The sequence below is a fragment of the Gobio gobio genome (assembly GCF_949357685.1).
Source record: "Gobio gobio genome assembly, chromosome: 20".
NCBI classification, from domain to species: Eukaryota; Metazoa; Chordata; class Actinopteri; order Cypriniformes; family Gobionidae; genus Gobio; species Gobio gobio.
In genome coordinates, this window is record NC_137113.1 from 13,805,397 (window position 1) to 13,828,269 (window position 22,873).

The 22,873-nt window shown below is 38.5% G+C and overlaps 2 protein-coding genes across 2 annotated transcripts; both read left to right on the top strand.

The window, feature by feature from the left end:
• The first annotated feature begins 28 nt into the window (after window positions 1-28).
• On the top strand, window positions 29-18,013 carry nploc4 (NPL4 homolog, ubiquitin recognition factor). Its single transcript, XM_079846293.1, has 17 exons — window positions 29-208; window positions 1,207-1,287; window positions 6,382-6,491; window positions 6,614-6,853; window positions 7,043-7,091; window positions 8,231-8,325; window positions 8,410-8,533; window positions 8,688-8,867; window positions 9,548-9,634; window positions 11,853-11,924; window positions 12,010-12,136; window positions 12,345-12,505; window positions 13,923-13,994; window positions 14,328-14,420; window positions 15,464-15,586; window positions 15,869-15,971; window positions 16,131-18,013. The coding sequence occupies exons 1-17, from the start codon at window positions 194-196 to the stop codon at window positions 16,286-16,288; spliced, it is 1,890 nt and encodes a 629-aa protein (XP_079702419.1). The 5' UTR covers window positions 29-193; the 3' UTR covers window positions 16,289-18,013.
• A 769-nt stretch (window positions 18,014-18,782) lies between these two features.
• Window positions 18,783-22,032, top strand: LOC307144015 (uncharacterized protein). The gene is made up of 5 exons (XM_079845936.1): window positions 18,783-19,094; window positions 19,191-19,241; window positions 19,373-20,197; window positions 21,098-21,227; window positions 21,417-22,032. The coding sequence occupies exons 3-5, from the start codon at window positions 20,104-20,106 to the stop codon at window positions 21,679-21,681; spliced, it is 489 nt and encodes a 162-aa protein (XP_079702062.1). The 5' UTR covers window positions 18,783-19,094; window positions 19,191-19,241; window positions 19,373-20,103; the 3' UTR covers window positions 21,682-22,032.
• Window positions 22,033-22,873: the final 841 nt, after the last annotated feature.

Sequence of the window (22,873 nt, forward strand, 5' to 3'; positions counted from 1 at the left end):
AACATATATCTCCTCGTTTCTATCCGGTGACTTTAAGCATGATCCTGTCATAGCCCGGACTCATATAGATGTGGCACCGGCTCTGTGAGTTTGGCATCGCTGCATAGACCCGAGCAGATCACATAAACAGCGATATTAAAATACGTCAAGTCTCATTTCGGCGACATCAAGAGGGACGGTTCATCCCATCAACATGGCAGAAAACATAGTAAGTGTCAGTCTGCGTGTGTATGTTAGCAGTTTAAGTGAAGTCTGTCATCCAGTGATGAGGCAGCAGAATTGTTAGCAAGATGCTAATGATCAGACTCAGCCAGAATGGTCCAGAAACGCATTAAACAATAAAAAACACGTTTATGTATGTGTTCACCTCTCATCTGACTCGTTAACTTATGATTTACCGCTGCGGTTTATTATTTCTGCTGAGGTTGACTTTATTTGGCTTGGCACAGGTTATTGAAGACAAGATGTGTCAGTGTAAGATAATGTCGGCTTATTTAATTCTAGATGTCTTTCATCTACATGACCAGTTGAGATATTAAGATATGACCTCAGTTAACTTAGGGTTGTTTTAAACTGTTGTGTTTCTTATAGTTTTATATCTGGGAAGTGAGTTGACATTGAGTAACTTATTAAAGTGTTTTGAATGGCACATGATATTTTGTTTTGCTTTCGTGTTAAGAGAAGGCGGGTGAGACCAGGAGTGTAGCTCTGTGTTCATATGATAATATGTAATAATAATAATGTCATTCAGTGAGATGTTTGGAGACATGTGTCATGCGTAGACCTCTGTACCGCTTTGACTGTCAAATGTCAATGGTTTCCCCTCCAACCACCTGTTTTGTCTTCGTACTGGCTTGTTTTGTACTGGTTAATAGTTGTGCTCTCGTGCCGTTTTAACCCAAGTGGTGCTCATTGCAGAGCCAAATGACATCCAGCTCCACCTCTCTGGACGTCATGTTTTCCACCTCTGTGGATCTAATGGCTGGAGGTATAGAGTTATGGGTTGGGTTAGGATGTGGTAGGACCTTCTAGCTCCATCCATTACGCTCAAATTACATCCAGAGAGGGGGAGCTGGACTTTTTTTTAACTTTTAACTTGCGTTGCGTTATGCCTATAGAGAATGATTGTAGATTGAAAGTTTGTATGTTTGCTATTCTGTTGCACTAACTGTAAACTTCCCTTTTCTCATATTTGCTCCATGACAGATCATCCGTGTCCAATCTCCAGATGGAATGAAAAAAATCGCCTCAACAAAGCGTGAGACAGCTGCAGCTTTCCTTAAGAAGGTACAGAGAATGACAATTTTGCCCTAGACCTCACTCTGTGCTTTGTGCTCTGTATTTTTTCCCCTCATATATGTAATTAAAAGATGAAAGCTGTACAATTGTCTCCTTTAAACCTCTTATTGGCAGTATTGCACTGCTATATTTGATTCTTATTATTTTAATAAGATTTCTATTTTCAATAAATGCTTTTCTTTTGAACGTTCTATTCATTGGAAAATCCAGGAAGAAAATGTATGATGGTTTCTTAACCAGCACATCTGTTTTCAACATTGATGATGATGATGATAAGAATTGTTTCTTGAGCATATTAAAATGATTTCTGAAGAATCATGGCTTTACCATCACAGGAATAAATCAAATTAAAAAATATATTAATATATAAAACAGTTCTTTTATATTGTAATTTTTTCCCACAATATTACTGTTTTATCAAATGAATGCTGCCTTTGTGAGCATGTGAGACGTCCCTCATTTACATTTAATCAAATGAGGAGAACAAAACTTTCAAAAACATTAAATCATTCTCACTGACCCTAAACTTTTGAATGACTGTATAATATGTATTTTCTCTAAAAAATGGAATGTAAATGTATCAAATCCTTTTTAGCCAAGCAGATTAAAGAAATAGTTCACTTTAAAACGAAAATTACCCCATGATTTACTCAACCTCAAGCCATCCTAGGTGTATATGACTTTCTTCTTTCTGATGAGCACAATCTGAGTTATATTAATAAATATCCTGATGCTTCCACGCTTTATAATGGCAGTGACGGGGTCCATTTAGTTTGAAGCTCAAAAAAGTGCATCCATCCATCCATCATAAATGTACTCCACACGGCTCCGGGGGGTTAATAAAGTTTTATTAACCATACATCTTTATAATGTAAAGTATTTAGCTTCCGCCACATCGCCTTCTGTATTCAACTTAGGAAGAAATTGTAGCTGGCACAGCTTAAGCGTTTTGAACTGCGATAGGCGTTACACTTTCCTCGTAAGTTGAATGCGGAAGGCGGTGTGGTGGAAGAGCATTATAAAGCTTGGAAGAACCATAATATTTATTAACTGATTGCGTTCGTCTGAAAGAAGAAACTCATATACACCTAGGATGGCTTGAGGGTGAGTTTTAAAGTTATTTAATCCTTTAAGTTGACTGTAGCAAAATATTTAAATCTTCATTCAAATGAATATTGAATACGCCGTCACATTTATTTGCTCACCCTTCACTATAATTATGACCGAATAGCTGTTACTATTCACCACAGATTGTATCCATTGTCTGCCTCTGCACTTATGCAATGGTTATATTCATAGCCTGTCTAGAAAGAAGCTGAGAATAGCACTACAACAACATCAGATTCTGTGAGTCATTAATAGTGGCAGCACAGACTCTTACTCCTGCTGAGTGCTGAATGTTGGTTTATTAATGAGGGCAGCTCTGAAAAAGGAGACCTACCGTATATGTCCATATGCTGCAGTCTCACAGATGTGGGCCGCAGTGACACGCATCTCTGCTGTGGTGCAAAGCTTGATGGGCGGTGTGCTTTCTGCAGAGTCAGGAATGAACCAGGGCTTGGTCCCGAAGTGCCATCAAAAGCCCAAAATATAAAATGCTTATAGCAGGGTTATTATAGTTAGCCGAAACTTAGTCTCGAAACGTAGAAACTTGGCTGGACGTCTGGTGCACATAAATGGGAGTTTCGTACTCGTCATCTGATTGGTTGAATTCTACAGGATTTCCAGGAGACGTGTGTGTTGCGTTCTTTCGCAGTCCGCCCGTAAAACAAAGCCGCTGGGACGCCAAACCCCTTCATGGAAGAAGAAAGCTGACGCGTTTACAACTGTGACAATGAGCGCTTATCAGGATCAACTAAATGCTGGATTTTCAAAAGTATGTGACGTTGGCTGCGCCATTGTTGCAAAAAACCTGCACAACATTTTTGAATTAATCATTTATTAGATGCACGCTAGTCTGTTATCATAGGGACATCGACTTTACGTTTCACACCCTTAAATATGATGCGGAACAAAATAAAATGTGATTGTTTGCTTTACATGTTGGTGGTCATTAGGGCTGCAACAAACGATTATTTTAATAATCGATTAATCTAACGATTATTATAACTATTAATCGACTAATCGTCGATTATTGTCATTGACATCAACGACTAATCAGTACATTTTTAACAATTATTCAGCTTTTTCAATTAATTGAAACATTGAGTTATACATATTCTAACTATAATATATAAAAAAGAAAATTACTTTTAATTTTGAAATGGTTGTTTTAGTTAACTTTGAGCCAAGTTTTCAGAACTCAAATCACACACAAATGCTCTCCAAGCATTGTTTAAATATTCTGTTCTCTTTCAATTGAAAAAATAAATAATAATAAACAAAATGTAGCTGCATTACAGACAACAACAACAACAAAAAAAGGATGTTTAAATGTAAACATCCCTTGGCAGCAGTATTAAGAGCTTCATTTGTAAAACAATAATAGGCCCACTGATTTTCTTAGAACTGAAACAGAAAAAAAGGACATTTACTTCAGGACACAAAGAATGGTAAAAATATTAATCTGCAAATTACATTGCAGACAAAGTGACATTAATATTAATCTCTTACATGACAATTGAGCTGACAGATTCTCATTCACCTTTTAATTAACAATATGAAAAGTAACTGCATAAAAGTAAATGAAGGTTGCGAGTTCTACTGTCAGTCTGAAGGTCTGGCTATACGAGACTAGCTGAAGCAAATTTGTTGCTTTGAAAATAAAATATAAAAACCATTCTCATTTTCATTTAGCTTAATTTGATGTACTGAAATAAATAAACTGAAATTAAATTAATAAAAACGATGTACTTTTTTTTTTTTAAAAATGCAAAATTACTATTTGTTATCTAACATGGATAATATATGTATTTCATAATATTCTATTTCTAGGTCTATCTAGTTATATATTTAGTAGAAGAGTAGTAGTAGGTAATCCAATATTCAGAATAAGTGCGGAAAAAACATTGTTACCTCATGACAACATCATGTCTTATCTAAATCTTGATTTTGATAGCTTAAATTGTCCGTAGGATTATATATACAGTATATGTCATAGAGGAATGTGGATTTTTTTTAGTTGAAGGTGTTATAGGCTGTTTTGAGACAGGCAGAGGGTTTGTGTTTGCCTGGTGTAGACACTGCGTGTCCCATTAAAGATTCATGTCTCTCAGCAGGAAGGCGGAGAGTGAGTCAGTGATCAATTGAGACCATCTCATCGTTTGATTTCGGCATTAAATAGCAGCAAAGAGACACAGAGAATTCGAAGAGTCTAGCTATGACCTCTGAGTGAGAAATGTGTGCTTGCTCATCTTGTGTTCTGGGGCTTGGATCAAAAGAAATGCATAATGCATTTTTAAAACATTTCCATGTTGAATATGTTATGAACTGGGTAGTATGTTACACTTGTCAAGCTATGAGTAAGTTCACTTTGGAATGAGTTTATACTGGTTCATACACAATGCATTTTTACATTCCACAGCACTACTTATTTATTGTTTTTCTATGTAAACTCGCTAGATGGACGTTTTTGACCGTTGTGCTCGTGCCGCTCATCATTTGCAGTGTTTCGTGCAAGACATGGCATTTGAATAACACAACGCTTAAGTTCAACTTTTAAAAAGCGTATCTCTAGCAGGGTTTCCAAGCGTCTTAAAAAAAGTCTTTAAAAGTCTTACATTTTACCTTCCACAATTTAAGGCCTTGATGTCTTAAATTCATTATCAAGTCATTAAATTAGGCCTGATGCTGAAAAAATGGATGAAAATAGAATAAACTATAAAACAAAACAAAAAAAAGTATAAAACCGATTTTATAGGGGCCTATATTTAATTGCAAAATTAAATTGCTTGCACCGCAAAAAATTGTCCTACCTCAGGTTTTTTGTTTTCCAGTACAAATTCAAAACATCCTTAGATCAAGATACATTCACTTGACATGCAAAATGAAGAAATTAAGTCTTGTTTTTTGAGAAATTGAACAAAATTTAGTGAAATATCTGTCATTTGGTATGAAAATTACTTCTATGGAACTCAAATCACTTTACAAAATGTCCCAAGGTTTCTTATCTCAAACTTTAGGCTATTTTTTGTCAAATGAATTAAGTTATTGGGATCTGTTGGAAAATGTATTTTCAAACTTTGAAGTGTTGCTACACAGCTAATTGTGTGCTTAAGACATTTACATATAAAGAACATATTGATGTATTTTTCCTTCAATTTATTCCTTCAATTTTCTTTAATTGGTCTTAAATTAAATCCATTAAACATCCATTTTATTTTTCTGCTCAACTGTACATTTGCCATGTTAGTGGCATAACATCCACTAGTGGCAGATATCCACAAGTATCTAAATTATTTTCCTGTGCACAGTACCTTTTAAAAGTTTGACATCAGTAAGATTTATGTTTTATTGAAAGAAATTTATACTTTCATTCAGCGAGGATGCATTACATTTATTAATATTTTCTGTATTTTAATCAAATAAATTCAGCCTTGGTTAGCATAAAATATTTATTTCAATATACTAAACCTACTAACACCAAACTTTTGAATGGTTGTAATTTTTGTTAGTATTTTATCCTGATTTTGTCTTTATCATGCAGGGAGTCTGACCACACATAATTTTCAAGTTCAGATCTAGTAGCTTATCAATTGGTTAATAGATGCTTGCGTTATGTATGTCTCTATGTGCATCTCTCTTTTGTCTCATTCTTTCTCTCAAGCACTCTACTCTCATAACTTCATTAGAGTTTGTGTAATGTGTTTATCTGCATGGCTTTAGACTCTCAAAGTCCTGCGGTCATCGCTGCACAGTCTCTGAAAGTCAAATAATCATGACTGACACCACACATTTTGGATGCATCCCTTATTTAATGCATCAAAACTTTATCATCTTATTAGTAGAGGCTCCAAAAGGAGGATTAGACAGACCAAGAATGAGAATAACTGTGCTGCAGTTATATTAATTATATCAGTTCCGGGAAGAAAATGGAAAAACGTATCTTCTTGTTTCTGACATCCTTTGTTACTTTCTTTCCAGGTTGCCAATGAGTTTGGCTTCAGTTCAAATGGTTTTTCGATCTACCTGAACCGGAACAAGACTGGAGAGATCCTGTCACAGAACAAGACCCTCAGCCTGCTGAAAATCAAGTAAGTGTGCAGTTGTGAGAGATTGGGTTTACTCGGTTGGGCACGTGTGGGCTTGTGTCTTGGCAAGAGCATAGCATTGTGCGTAAGTAAACGTGACTGAGTTGTTTTTCTTTGTCTTTTAGGCATGGCGACATGCTTTTTCTTTACCCATCCTCAGCTGGACCCTCCAGTGAGAACATGGACACAGCTCAGCCTCACACTTCTTCTTCCTACCCCTCCTTTCCTTCCTCCTTTCCTTCCTCCTCCTCATCTTCATCTTCCTTATCCCGCTCACACTCTGCACCACAGATCCCAGAGGATGAGATTGACCAGTATCTGTCCAAACAGGAGGGAAAGATCTACAGAAACAGAGACCCCCAGCTGTGAGTTGGCTTTTCTTTCCACACTACCTCTGAAACGGTTCTTATCTATGTTGCATATATTTTTCTCAAGTCCTAGTGGATTTTCAAAGTTATTTTCTTTCAAGATGCAGCTTATTGAATAATTAATTTAGTACTAGAGATATTTTTACTGTATATGTTTACAGGGCATTCTTTGTCATTGTTTTTCAGGTGCCGGCATGGTCTCATGGGGAAATGTGTGCACTGCGTACCTTTAGAGGTAAGAGCTTGTGATCTTGTGATCCTCCCTTGGAACACTAGAATACTGATTGGAAGATAGGTCTCAACCAAGGGTCCTATGCTTACAGAGGTGCCTCAAGATGACTTAAAATAAAATAAGCTAAAACAAATCAAGATGAAAGCTTACATCTTATTTCTTATTTTTATTTGTTCCCTCAACAACTATACTTTTTCCCCACTGTTGGTCCCCACAGTCTAATAAAACCTGGATATATGAATATAAAAGTGTGATTTCTAGACCTGGAAAAGTCAACTGGAAATTAAAATCTGAAAAAGACATGGAAATTTCATTTTTGCATTTGTTTCTAATATGTTGAGTAGAAATAGCTGAGAAACTGCCAAATTTGTGAGTTTAAGAAATATTTAGATAATTTATCTCAATCACAAAAAAAGTGGAAAAGTCAGGAAAATTCTGTCATTAATTACTCACCCTCATGTTGTTCCAAACCCGTAAGACCTTCGTTCATCTCCAGAACACAAATGAAGACATTTCTGATGAAATCCGAGAGCTCTCAGGCCAAAGTCGTTATATAAAGTCGTTCTTTTTTTGTTTTTGCCCACAAAGTATTCTCGTCGCTTCCTAAAATTACGGTTGAATCACTGGAGTCACATGGACTATTTTAACGATGTCTTTACTACCTTTCTGGGCCTTGAAAGTGGTAATTAAATTGCTGTCTATGGAGGGGTCAGAAAGCTCTTGGATTTCATCAGAAATATCTTCATTTGTGTTCTGAAGATGAACGAAGGTCTTACGGGTTTGGAACAACATGAGGGTGAGTAATTAATGACAGAATTTTCATTTTTGAGTGAACTATGCCTTTAATTTAATTTGTTATGTAATCATTACAATTATTGTAATATATTGTCAGTTGACACTCCTGTTTCTGTATATGTAACTTTACTAGTTTCTGTAAATGTAAAAAGTTTGAAAACAAGCAGCTTTGTCATTTTAGCAAGACTACTTAAATATTTTGGTCTACATAATGAGGGGTTTTGAAGTCAAAAAGGTTGAGGAACGCTGGTCTAACCTAGATGTGCATCACAGAGAGTACTGATTACAATACTGCAGTTAAGACTGATCAAAATTTGCTGTTTATTTTCCATTATCTGTTTTAATAGCCTTTTGATGAAGACTATCTGAACCACCTCGACCCACCGGTCAAGCACATGTCCTTCCACGCCTACATCCGGAAACTCACGGGCGGAGCAGACAAGTTAGTGCTTCTGGGAACTCTCCACTCTTACCTGCATAATATTTTGGAAATAAAGTGACTTATTAAAGTTTTCCTGTCTCTCAGGGGGAAGTTTGTGGCACTTGAGAATATCAGCTGTAAGATTAAATCCGGCTGTGAGGGTCATCCGCCCTGGCCAGAGGGCATCTGTACCAAGTGCCAACCCAGCGCCATCACTCTCAACAGACAGGTACCAAGCTCCTCTCAGCCTGTATCATAAACATCCTTACTTTCATCTAATCACTCTCCACTTCACCGTTTCACACTCAGGTGGGTAAATAAGTGCTCCCTGAGGTGCAGTGTCATTTATGCCCATGTTTTGATCTGCAAAATTCTTGTTGCAGAAATATCGACACGTGGACAACATCATGTTTGAGAACCACACCATTGCTGACCGTTTCCTTGACTTTTGGAGGAAGACAGGTAGCCAGCGGATGGGTTACCTATACGGACGCTACACTGAGCACAAAGACATCCCTCTTGGCCTTCGAGCAGAGGTTGCCGCCATTTATGAACCTCCTCAGGTGAGAGTCTCAGGCCTGACACAGAGTCAGTGGCCTATCATCCCAAGTATTTTTTCATCATTTTGAGTGACTGATTCTCTAAGCTCTTTTGAGTTATCTGCACTAGTACTAGGTAAACACAAGAGGGCATTAAAATACTTAACATTTATAGTTTGGCCCCCCATTCTCAGACAATATTAAGGCCCATAAAGATATTTCTGGTACTGCTGAAATGACGACATAAGCACATTTTCTAACTTTATTTATGGAAACTGTCATAAAATATTAAAATAATTAAATTATAATAATTATAAAGAATTCAAATAATTCTAGATGTTTCAATAACTGAATGTTCTGTAGGTTTTACCATTTTTCTAGCAATTTTTGATTACAGGACTTTTCCTCCCCACAAATAGCAATTTCTTCCTAATCAAATTTTAGAGTTTGACAAAAATGTATATTCATGATAAGGTTGCCCATGACTTTTAGCTTTTATTAAATTATTTCCACCTGCTTATTTTATTAAATGAATAAAAAAAGTCTGCCATTTCATACAAATTGCCACTTAATGATTAATAAAGTAATGCAGTATTGCTCTAGTTCCTTAATAATGCATGTATGGAATTTTTTATTCAAAAAGGTCAAGTATTTATTTGCTGCTTCAAGTTCTCTTCCTTTGACACCTGTGTGCTATGACTCAGATTGGAACCCAGAACAGCTTGGAATTGATTGAAGATCCCAAGGCAGAAGCAGTTGAGGAGATTGCTGCAAAACTGGGCCTACGGAAGGTGAGAGACTTTTTCCATGCCTCTTAAAAATTGGGTAAATAGTAGTTCATGAAAGAATGAATATTTTACCCAAGTTATTAAAGACAACAGGATTTAAAATGGGAGAGGAGAGAGCAGGGTCGCTCTCAGGAGCTCAGTGAATTCAAGCGTGGTACCGTGATAGGTTGCCACCTGTGCAATAAGTCCATTCGTGAAATTTCCTCACTATTACATTTTCTATGGTCAACTGTTAGTGGTATTACAACAAAGTGGAAGCAATTAGGCACAACAGTAACTCAGCCACGAAGTGGTAGGCCACATAACATCACAGAGCGGGGTCAGTGCATGTTGAGGCGCAGAAGTCATCAACTTTCTGCAGACTCAATCGCTAAAGACCTCCAAACTTTGTGTGACCTTCACATTAGCTCAAGAACAGTGCGTAGAGAGCTTCATGGAATGGGTTTCCATGGCCGAGCAGCTGCATCCAAGCCTTACATCACCAAGTGTAATTCAAAGCGTCGGATGCAGTGGTGTAAAGCACTCCACCACTGGACTCTGGAGTGTTCTCTGGAGTGACAAATCACGCTTCTCTGTCTGGCAATCTGATGGATGAGTCTGTTTGGCGGTTGCCAGGAGAACGGTACTTGCTTGACTGCATTGTGCCAAGTGTAAAGTTTGGTGTGGGGTTGTTTTTCAGGGGTTTGCCCCTTAGTTCCAGTGAACGGAACTCTAAACACTTCATGAAAATCAAGACATTTTGGACGATTTCATGCTTCCAACTTTGTGGGAACATTTTGGGGATGGCCTAGCCTGGATGCCAGCCGAACTTAGCCCCGCCCACAACATTTTAACTCTGGCAGTTCGGTCTGGACTTGCTCAATAGAGAAGTAATTATGCCCGAACGGAAGCTGTTCGGACCAATGAAATTGTCAGGGCGGGCTTTAGACGATGATGGACAGATGATAAACCGTAACGTAATCATCCACGTCATCAAAGAGCGCTTGGGTTGAATTTGTTCTAATCCTAAACGGAGAACTTGTTCATGTATACATTCACCTTTACTATTTCTCTCAGAAATGATGATCGTGTTGGTAAGTACTCTGTGTATCCTTAAATTCTTTTTTTACAACACCGGCAAATATCGTTTACACTTATCTTTTTCTTCTAACGTTAGGCTACTTATTCCAGCGTGCGTGCAGACAGGGTTGCCAAGTTTTTACAACGAAACCCGCCCAATTGCTAACGTTCCTCAAAACTAGCCAAAAACAAGCCCAATAGCTTTCCAGGGGGGTTCTCCGGGAAAAAAAGGCATTTGGGGGGTAAAATATGTTATTTTGGCAGGGCTGCCTGCTAAAATTCGCATTCCTGGGTCTGTATATCACATAATTGGGGTCGCTTCGACCCGTGGACTTGGCAACACAGTGCAGTTGAGTTCTGTTGACATTTGACAACTAACGTTATGCGTCGCTCCGTTGCTCTGATTGGTTGTAGGTCTATCCAATTGAGGTCTTTCCTGGTTCGGTTGAAACACTCCGCATAATCACAGCCCAACGGAGCAGTATCAGACTCAAATTCTGACTAGAATTGAGTATGACGACGTCAGGCTAGGGATGGCCCCTTCCTGTTCCAACATTACTGTGCACAAATCAAGGTCCATAAAGACATGGATGAGCGAGTTTGGTATGGAGGAACTTGACTGGCCTGCACAGAGTTTTGACCTCAACCCGATTTGGGATGAATTAGAGTGGACATTACGAGCCAGGCCTTCTCGTCCAACATCAGTGCCTGACCTCATATATGTGCTTCTAAATTAATGTTCAAAAATTCCTATAAACACATTCCTAAACCTTGTGGAAAGCCTTCCCAGGAGAGTTGAAGCTGTTATAGTTGCAAAGGGTGGGCCAACTCCATATTAAACTCTATGGATTAAGAATGAGATGTCATTAAAGTTCATGTGAATGTAAAGGTAGATGTCCCAAAACTTTTGGCCTTACAGTGTATATAAGTGGTAGGCTGGATGCTTTAACTGTAGGTCTGCCATAGTGTAGTCATTCATCCCATGAGGCTCTCTAATGGGATTCTTAGAGTTCCTCTCTCTCCACACCTCTATGACTTCCATATGATACTTTCAAGTTACTGATGGATGATAGAAGTGTCCCTTGTTTCTGGCTGAGCATGTGGAACAGCTTCCAAATGTAGTAAAGCTGTTTTTGATTAGTAATATCAACTATTCTTTCAGGTGGGGTGGATTTTCACAGATCTTCTGTCAGAGGACACCAGGATAGGTACCGTCCGCTACACCAGAAACAAGGTAAGTTGGCAAATGAAAGATGAGACTAACTACATAGTGTGCTCTAATATCGTTATTGACCAATGGAAATGTTTCACCTGTTCAGGATTCATACTTCCTGAGTGCAGAGGAGTGCATTACAGCTGGACACTTCCAGAATCAACATGGCAATGCGTGTCGGCTTTCTCCAGAAGGCCATTTTGGATCCAAGTTTGTCACAGTGGTGGCAACAGGTACGCAGCGTCCTCTTTTGCAGATTTACTGCTGCTGTTCACAGTGAGGTGATAAATTAAGGTATTTGGTTGTGTCAAAGCCTGTGTGGTATTTGCTTCAAGGCTGATAAATCACTGTCTGTTTCTGTCCATGCTGTCCATTTTTGCCCAGGGCATTTTATTGGTACCCGAGAAAAATTAACAGGTTTAGTATTTTTTGCTTTGGCAGGCGGTCCCGATAACCAGGTGCACTTTGAGGGGTATCAGGTGTCCAATCAGTGCATGGCTCTGGTGAGGGATGAGTGTCTACTGCCCTGCAGAGATGCTCCTGAACTGGGCTATGCCAAAGAGTCCAGCACTGAGCAGTACGTCCCTGATGTCTTCTATAAGGTACTAGACTAAAATGTCCCTCACACATCGTTATGAAACACAGATGCTAAATGCATAAAATCATGATGCATGGATGAATGCTCATACACTATATTGAAAAATTTGGGTCAGAAAGATTTTTATAAATGTTTTTGAAAGGTGTCTTACTGTGCATTTACACCAGACGCGACTTGCGCGTAGTTGGCCGCTTGAACATTTTGAGTTTACTCGCTTCATTCGCACGTGACATTCACTTCACAACAGATGCAAATTTGCGTCACGGGAGGGGCTTCTGCCAGCTTGCTCGTCTTGCGAAATGGCTGACATGCATTATTTTAAAATACGGCAAATAAGCTCAATTTGCTGGCTTTAACTAGCTTGTAGTCTCAATAGCCTATGTATAGCACAAATTGAGTAAAGAGTGCTTTTTACAACTTACCTCACTCACTTTCTTCCAAGCAAGATCCTTTTTATTCCTGTTTCTATAAAGTACGAAGATGTATCATACAGCTCCGGGTATCCACATATGATTTTGTCCTCATTGTTGTCACTGCTAGAGCAAGCTCCTGATCGGTTAACGCGGCGTGGATATCCGGCAAAGTTCAGATTTTTCAACTTGCGCGTCAAACGCTCAATTCGCGCGAATCGCGCCACAATCTTTGCATTGACTAAACATGTAAATCACTCTGCTTAACGCTTCATTCGCGTCTGGTGTGAACGCACCGTTAGGCTCACCAAGAATGCATTTATTTGTTAAAAAATAACTAATATTGTTACATAGTATTACAATTTAAAATAACTTTTCTATTTTAATATCATCACTTCAGTCTTCAGAGTCACATGATCCTTGAAATATCATTCTAATATGCTGATTTGGTGCTCACGAAACAAAGTTAAACTTAATATTTTTGTTGGAACCATTATACATACATTATCTTTCAATATTCTTTAATGAATAGAAAGGTTTTAAGAACAAAAATAGATTTTTTTGTAACAATGTGAAAGTCTTTACTGTTACTTTCGATCAATTTAATGTATCATTTGGTGAATAAAAGTATTCATTTATTTAAAAAATAACCTTACTGACCCCAAACCTTTGAACAGAAGTATGAACGCACATTTTCCGAACAGTCACACAGCTTTAAGTGGTTTCAAGTTTTTTTGCCTTTCGCTTTACATTTTCATTTCTGTTCCAGCATGTAACTGTAGCCGAGATCGTATCACTTGCAGGTTTTAACTGATGTCTCTTAACAATCTGAGCCTTCTTTTTATCGGAACTTGTCACATTTCTTAAAACAGAGGGAATGAAAGTTACTATGTCTATTGCTTTGGGCATAAACAGTCTTATCAGCGTCACTTCTGCCACTGGAATGCAGGGATTAGTTGTCAGCAAGGCATAACAAGGTTCTAATGTTCAAATCTTTTTCTTCACCTCCAGGATACAGACAAATTCGGCAATGACATCACGCATTTAGCCCGACCACTGCCGGTGGAGTACTTGATCATTGACGTGAGTAGTTGTTACAACCACATACTTTTGCACTGATCACACTCTAGACCTTTAACCTACGCATGCCAGTCAAAAAGTCAATGGGTGTAGGGGAGTAAGTTTATACAATTGTTGTCTTTACAACTTTGATACAAAGATGTAAGTGGTCTTATATCTGGTCTTTAAGACCCAGCAGAGAGCCATGTGCCAACTATGGTACATGGCATCAAACCGGCTGTAAACAAATGGCCCATTCCTGGTTGACCCACTGAACTTTTTCATTTAACGCTATGGAAATAAATGAATGCTATCATAGTCTTTGGTTTGTCAATGCAGTTTAACCCTCTGTTTCAGATCACCACCACTTTCCCAAAAGACCCTGTGTTCACCTTCTCCTCTACTCTTCGCTTCCCCATCGAAAACAGAGACGCTTTGGGAGAGACTCAGGTACACATTTAGGGTTTGACGTCTGTTTTCAGTCTAGGAATGATATTTTTTGTTCTGTATCATATCTGTAGACATTTGTCAGCTTCTGTTGGTGAAGATGAATTGAGGGTATGCACTTGATGTCACCGTCGTCAAGAGTGACAGCGGTTATGCCCACTGAGTGGCAAAAAGACTGAGAAGCAGCATTTGTTTTTAGCGTGAATGCCTTGAAAAACACGCACAACCCGGCCTGGCGCTTGGGGGGGCTTAGCCATGCTGGTCTAGGATCTGTTATCTTCAAAATAATAGCATATCATTAGCAAAAAAGAGTTGGCATAAGATCTGTATTTGTGCTCGTCAAATGATTCAATTTCCAACGTGTTTTTGCTTCGGTGAGTAATGTAGCCAATCACAGACATGTTTGTTGATTTCTTGGCCAATCATAGGTGTTGAAGTTAGAATCCACTCACCACTCGAGTTTTTGTCCAGTGCTGCAAAAGTGAGTTCTGTACGCGCACAAGTCCTCTTTGCGCTGTCTATGCGATTTATAGAAAAATAATTTTAAAAACATTTGTTTTCCATTCCTGACAAGCGGCCACACACACGCTTCAATACATATCCTATCCACATATAAATATGGCATTCACTCTCGAAATTGTAATGACTGACAGTGATAAATATTTATGTACCGAGATCAGGCTGTCAGGAAAACATGATTCCTGGCTGCATGTCAATATCCATGGATCACTAGAACTTTGGTAAGTTGTAAGGAACATGTATATCGAGTCCAAACTTTAGTTTAAACTGATAAACGTTTGTTTTATTTGTGTTTTCCCCTATTAAATCCAGTCATGCAGCAGCTCTTTTGCCACTCAGTCCGGCTGAGGGGCGTGTTCCGGCGGGAAAGTGATTTCGACGCATACCCTCTATAAGCCTTGCATTGCTCATGAAACTACTTTTAATTTTATTCTAACATATTTTTTTTTACTGAGGTCAAAGTAGAGTCCTACCTCCTAGATGTATAGTTCTTTGCTAAATATTCACTTGAAAATGTGTGTGTGCAGGACTTCCACAGTTTAGCGACGTATCTTTCCCAGTGTTCTTCCTCCTCCACCTCCTTCCTGGGCATCGTCTCAGATTTCCACCTGCTCCTCTTTCTTGTCACCAATGAGGTCATGCCCTTACAGGTGAGTTTTTCATTGTATTTATCTATATATACAGACATACACAAACACACTCTCCCCCTTAACCCTGTATTATTATTTTGTTTGGTTCTTCAGGTTGTCATGCTTGGTTTTTATCTAGTTCCTGTGTAGGCACAACTATGATACTTGTTGTTTGTTGTACGATACTACTACTACTACTACTACTACTACACTTGTTTTTGTCAAGAGGGAACCTCATCTTATAAAACGTTGGTACATTTATTTTGCCTGACAACTTCATCCCCTTCTCTCTTATATCTACAGGACAGCATCGGACTTCTGCTGGATGCAGTGAAGACATCCAATGAGGAATTGGCTCAGACCTGGAAGAAATCAGAGCAATGGGCCACAATCGAGCAGCTCTGCAGTGAGTAGTCGTGCAGTGTTATTTTCAGTATTATTTATAGTTTTTTTTTTTTTTAAGGACAAATAATGAATTGTTAATTGTCGAGAGAATCTCCATTTTGATATTGTGATTAAAGATGGGTCTTGTTCTTTTTTTTTTTTGTATTATTCTTTATCTCAGGCACAGTTGGAGGGCAGGCATCAGGATCTATGGATTATGCCATGGGTGGCCCAGCTGTCCCACAGTCCTCTTCGGCTGTGTGGTCCTGCGTCCACTGCACCTTCATGAACCAACCTGGCACCGAGCACTGCGAGATGTGCAGTTTGCCTCGCAGCTAGAACCACAAGAATTCGGGCTGAACCGTACATCCCACCGGGAACAGCAGTGAGAGTGGGCGTACTTCCCTGTATTCCTGCCGTTTTAGTATGCCTAATCCTTAACTCCTCCCTTCCCTCACTGACTGTGTCGGATCTAAACGCCTATGCCAGCCGCGTGCTCGAATATGCGCCCAATCCTACGCTGTAAGCTGCATCACTTTGATGATGAATGATGGCCGAAGATGATGGGTTGTACCCATGTAGCACTCTCTGTGTGAGCCCAGTGCATTCTGGGACTTTAATTTAGACAAAGCACTTGGGCGAAGCTCCTTACACCACACTCATCTCCCTTTGCGGTCCAATATAACCTTTCAGCTCCATTGGTAAATGATAATTCTTTTCTGATATTAAACGTCTTTCCCCAACTCTCACTGAGGATGTTGTGTAAATAATAAACAGAGAAGGAATAATGCTGTTATTTAATTTCAAAAGATTTTATATGTTGAGAGAAATTACTTTTTCAAGCCCATTTTGAGGTAAAAGTGCAGCTGAAAGATCTTTTCATATCACCCTGGTTTCTTAGATCTTCAATCATAGTGTTGCAAGTTCAGATCACTTTCTTCACCCAACATGCATGCTTTCTTGATTTTTTTTTTCTTTCTTTCTTTTCTTTCTTCGATTCATTTTTCTTAATCCTTCACTTTATTTTTGGTGGACGATGAGCGTCAGTTCTGAACGCTTCATTAGATTGAAGTTTGAATGGTTGGTTTGGCTGCAGACCCAGAGTGCGGTTCCTTTTCCTTAAGATTGCGATTGACTTCTGAAGGCTTAAGAATCTATGCTTTGAATGTGGATTGGTTTACGTTTGCTTCGTAAAAACTGTAGCCACTCAACTTTTGGTGCCGGTCCCCTTTTCTGCACCATTTCACTGTCATCACCCTTTCATTTTCAATTTCCCCTTCCGTCCCCCAGGCTCTTGTCCAGATTTCAGTTTTGGAGATTTTTTTTTTTTTTTTCCACCGTTCAGCCTTTGAGGAGTCAGTATCATTGCCCCTTCAAAGGTGTCTGTCAGGGCCGTCTCTGAACACGCTCACCCGCCTGTCAGCTCCACATCTGGTGGAGATAGAGAGATTGACTGATGGGGAAGGAACAGAGCTACAAATATAAAAGCAAAAGTCTAAACTTAGTCTACTTGATTGACATCAATGCCCTTGGACTTCACGTTTTTGTAAACCAGCCTCATAGATCTTGTAGATTGGTCCATGTAATCTGGACAGATTTTACTGGCTGGACACAGGGTTATACTGTCTTTTGACAGACTTTTTTCATTTGGTCATGACCTCCTTAATGTTTTAGAAACCAGCCCAAAGACATGATCTCTTAAAATATGCATTCAGGAGAATTTCAGCCATCTGAAATGATCTAGAGGTTTACATTTGCGCTATATTTTGTAGCGTTTCCTCAATTTTCTCGATTCTCAAACTCACCCATAATTTCCGACACTAAAATTCAGTCTATTTGTTCAAAAAGTAGGCACACACTGATCATTGTCCACAGGATAAAATCTGTTTTTGGTTCAAATAAATTGAGGTTTGAGGTTGTACACTGTCTTTTCTCTGAGTTGCGGATAGCTGTACTTACACCCCATTGTCACAAAACACAGGTGCCCTGAGTTGTATGCTTTCAATTGGTTTTGGGTTTTTAAATACAAAGAGAATAGTTCAACAATAAAACCGATTCCTTTGGATACTGTTGTCTCGTCTTTTTTGGATAGTTTTTTGTTGTTTTTTTTGTTCTTGCATTACTAGTGCATTTGTTTCATTCAACAACCAAATTTTGGTTATACAAAAGTTTATAGTTTTTATCCTAATGATTCATTTCCAAGATAGACAAAATGGTGCCCTGTGCTGCTTTATGTATAACTTTACTGTGCGTTCACACCGCCGCCGGCGAGAGCGTCAAAGTGGCCGGAAGTCATTCATTCTCAATGGGAGCCCGGCGGCGAGCTCCGGCGAGAGCGGCGCGGCGCGTCTTGGACGATTTGGGCGTCAAGGAGAGTTGAAGTCAGGTCAACTTTATGGTAATGAGCTATGACGCGGTTCGGCGGCAGCCGGCGGCAACCAATGGGAATGTAGAAGTGCTCCGCTTGAGATGATTCTAGAGAACGCAGTGCTGTAAACTTCGGTTCCGACCACATTAGTTCCCAAGCAAAATAGAGGAGGTTGATCACTGCTGGTGCGGCGGGTTTGATAAGAAGACGTGCAACATTATTTATCCACCACACAAATGGCTTTTAATTGGTTTATTTCGTTAGCAAACATGTAACTATAATTGTTAAGTTCTTTCCATCGATCTGCTTTTTTTAAACTTTCACATTTAAATGATTTCATGAGGTTATATTATACGGTTATACCCTACCTGTGGTTAGTCTGCACAAACGCAGATCAACATGAGTGTTTGCTTTGCAGCCCCTTTAAATGCCGTTTCAAAAAAGACCAAGCATTCGATCTACGTCAGAGCGGCAGCGCGTCCACGAATCTTTCTACAGCGTCGATGGCAGAGCGGCCAGAGCGAAGTTTGACGCTCTCGCCGGCGGCGGTGTGAACGCACAGTTATATATACTTCAAGGACTCTACATACAGTAGATCCCAAACAAATGGAGCATATAGACTTATTCAAGGGTTTGTTTTAAAATACGTAACATGGACTTCATAATACCTACCGCTTTCATTATAGGTTCATTTATGAAAGTTGCTCCTGAACGTTTGATTGTTCAAATTGTTTTAACAAACCAGATATTTTTTAGCATTTGAGTGTAACCTGAGAGGTGGGCTACTTTACAGAATGTATTTAAAAATGGCTACAGCAATTTTTGTGTTTCTTAAACAATGGTTGAAGAATAGACCTGATGTTTTTCCTCCAGTCAATCAGAAGGACCTCATGTGTGTGGCAGATGAAACGCTGGAATGCAGAGGTAGAGTGAACTCAACATCAAACATCTTACCTGAAGCTTTCTGAAGTTAAATCTGTAACCCCAGACACATCTGGATCCCATCTAGTCCTTCCAACTTTGCTCTTTATCTTTCTCTAACCTTCCATCCACAGAAGTGATGACCAATTTTATGGAACAGTTGTAGATCCCATAGGTAGATTCTCGAGAGACCACTGCCATTTTTATTTGGTTTGTTTTGAACTTTGGAGGAGGTGATTGGCATGTTGTTGTCGCTGTCGGTATGGTTTTAGCTGATGTGGACAAATAGGTAGGTATGGAAACCTTTTACGTCATGTTTGTAATAGTTTGATGTAACATTAAATAATTGTAATATATTATTCCTTTACCATTATTAGTGATACATTTCTCTCAGATGTTTCCTGGGATGTTTGAGATTTGCCTACAGTAGTTGTGTATCTAATTAAACTTTTGGTTAGAAATGTTTAATATACATGAAAAAGGCAGAAGGGTCCGTGTTTTATAAGCTGTTTTTCTTATAAAAGAAAGTGACATTGAAACTGAAACATAACTCCACTTTTAGACACGACCCAACCAGTGGGTGGGGTTAAGTCGGGATGTATATATAAAAACGGAAAGATTGCTATATTTTATGGTATTTATTTTTTTTATTTCATTGAGTCGTGAGACAACCAGACCTCAGGTAAGCACTTCTTTCTAGCAATAAAATGGTAATTTTACAAAATGTTATTTCATTGGCAGTACTTCAATATCGTATTACACTGTTTAACTCCACGATCTCTTAGCCAGTGTAATCACATTTTGTGTGTGTGTGTGTGTGTGTGTGTGTGTGTGTGATCGTGTGAATGCATTTGTTTACACAGGAATGCACTGTCTTATACCGTTACTTTTTGTGCTCTCCCTGGGAGCTGCTCAGAAAAGCACAAGACAGACCTTAGAGTGGGACTACAAAGTTGAAGGTGAAATACTGAATATGTACAATAAAAACGTTTCCTTTAAAAACTTCTGAAATGTTATGTAATTGCTGCATATTTAAGTTATATTGTCAAATATCCATGAAAAAGTATATCATGATACATTTTTTATTTATTTAAATCAATTAACTTAATTTATAAACAAAAAAACAAGTCATTTCTTTTGGGTAGACTATATATACAATGGTGCTTGAATGTTGTGAACCCCTTACAGAAACTGTGAAAATGTGAATAATTGTAACAAAATAAGAGGGATCGTACAAAATGCATGTTATTTATTTAGTACTGTCCTGAATAAGATATTTTACATAGAATATGTTTACATATCCACAAGACAAAAAAATAAAAATGACCCTGTTCAAAAGTTTATGAACCCTTGATTTTTAAAACCTGGATGATCCACGGCTGTTTTTTTTTTTTGTGTGTGTGATGGTTGTTCTTGAGTCCCTTGTTTGTCATGAGCAGTTAAACTGCCCAATGTTCTTCAGAAAAATCCTCCAGCCTTTTGCATATTTGAACCCTTTCCAGCAGTGACTGTATGATTTTGAGATCCATATTTTCACACAAGGAGAATTGAGGGACTCAAACATTCACAGATGCTCCAGAAGGAAACACGATGCATTAAGAGCTGGGGGTGAAAACTTTTTGAATTTTAAAATCAAGGTAAATTGTACTTACTTTGTCTTCCGGGAAAAATGTAAGTATCTTCTGTTGCTTCTGAAAGGCAGTACTAAATAATAACAACAAAAAAACCCTGATATTTAAACAATTTGGACAATATAACGCATTTTTATGATCCCTCTTATTTTGATTAAAATTATTCACATTTGAATAACCACTGTATGCAGTATGTATGTATGTATATTATTGTCCCCCGTTTGTTAGCTGAGAAGGTGAACTTGAGAGGATGTGCCAATCTCACCTTAGTCTTGGATAACTGGAAATATGCCATCATGACCCAAGTCAAAGACCTCCTTCTAAATGATCACAATACAGTGCTGCCAGACTATGGAAGGTACGGTAAATGCCTGTATGGTTTTTTAAATAGATGTGTACAACTGGACCTTTTGTTTAAGCGAAGAAAATCAGAAAAAGAACAAGACAAGTTACTTTTGAAATAGGACTGAAGTGTAATAACCATTAGGCTATAACTGGTGGAAAAATGTCTATTGTCATACTTGCCCCATTAATGTGGTCTTTTCAGGATTCAGCCATTATCTGAAGCCCTAAATGACCTCTACAAGGAATTTAACTCCTTGAAAGAGAGACTTGCAGAGCTGACCACAACGTTTGAGGGTATTGAGTTGTTTGTGGATGAAGCCCGAGCCGGCAGGAGCCACTCACCTCCTCGAGTGGAGCACCCACCTCCTGAAGGAGAGGGAAATCCAGCTGAGCCCGGCACAAGACAAGGACGCAGGAACAGGGTGGTGGTGCGAAGAGTTAAGAAACCCGATAATGCACAAGTTTAGGACTGATTCAGATATTTTCTGTATACATAAGATACGATTTATACATTGTCGTCTCTAGATATATTTTCTCTCATTACCAAGTTTCTCAGGTGAGAAAATGTAAGCTTTTTGGAATATTTAGGCAATATATGGGTCAATGTAAGGCTTTACTCTTTTTGATGCTCTTTTCACTTTTATTCATTGTAATTGCATTAAAATAATGTGGTGATAAACAATGGCAGCTTAGCCTATAGCCTAACCCTATCTCTTTAAAAACTTTTGTGTTCTGTATTTTCTGTAGTTCTGTTCATTGTTGATTGTTTAACTTGTGAATACATTATTAAACAACATCATTAAAACTTGTTTTTCGTTCCTACAATAGTCGGTGGTGTTTTACAAAGAATGCAATACGCGCCTGCTTTACAAATGTGTATACACTGTTTTTATGCTATGGGAATGAATTGGCTAATGAATATTAATTAGGCTCAGTAGGCCAATAGGTGTCAGCATAATCAAAAAAAAAATGTTTATCCTTTGTTTTACCGGGGTAGTCACATTGAGACAGTAGTCTCTTTTTCAAGTGAGCCCTGGCCAAGAAAAGGCAGCACATAGCTTAAAAAGACACATAAAAACAGAGATGGACACAACATAAAAAACATAAATACAATTAACAAGTGAGAATATGCAGGCTGTAAACAACAAAAAGTCTAGACACACTCACATGTATGATGTAAAGTGTCTGCCAGATATGACTTTAAATCAGAAATGGGGATAAACATGTTTAGTTTCAGTTCTTTCTGTAGTGCGTTCCAGGTTGACGGACCATTGTAACGGTAGGCTGTTTGACCAAATTCGGATTGAACAGTAGGCACATTGAAAAGTATGCTATTATTTGACCTGGGGTTATATCTATTGTTTGTTGCCAATGAGAATACTGATAAATATGATGGTAATGATCCAGTAATTGCTTTATAAATGAAAATCAACCAATTGCGTTGTCTGCGTATAGACAGTGGTAACCAACCAGATAAGCTGTACAAATTGCAGTGGTGTGTGTTATAGTCGGCTTTTGTTATAAATCGTAGTGCTGAATGGTAGACAGAATCCAGTGAATGCAATACAGACTTTGAGGCATGCATATAGATAATGTCGCCATAATCCAGAACAGATAAAAATGTGGCTGCTACAAGTTCTTTTCTAGCTTTCAAATTAA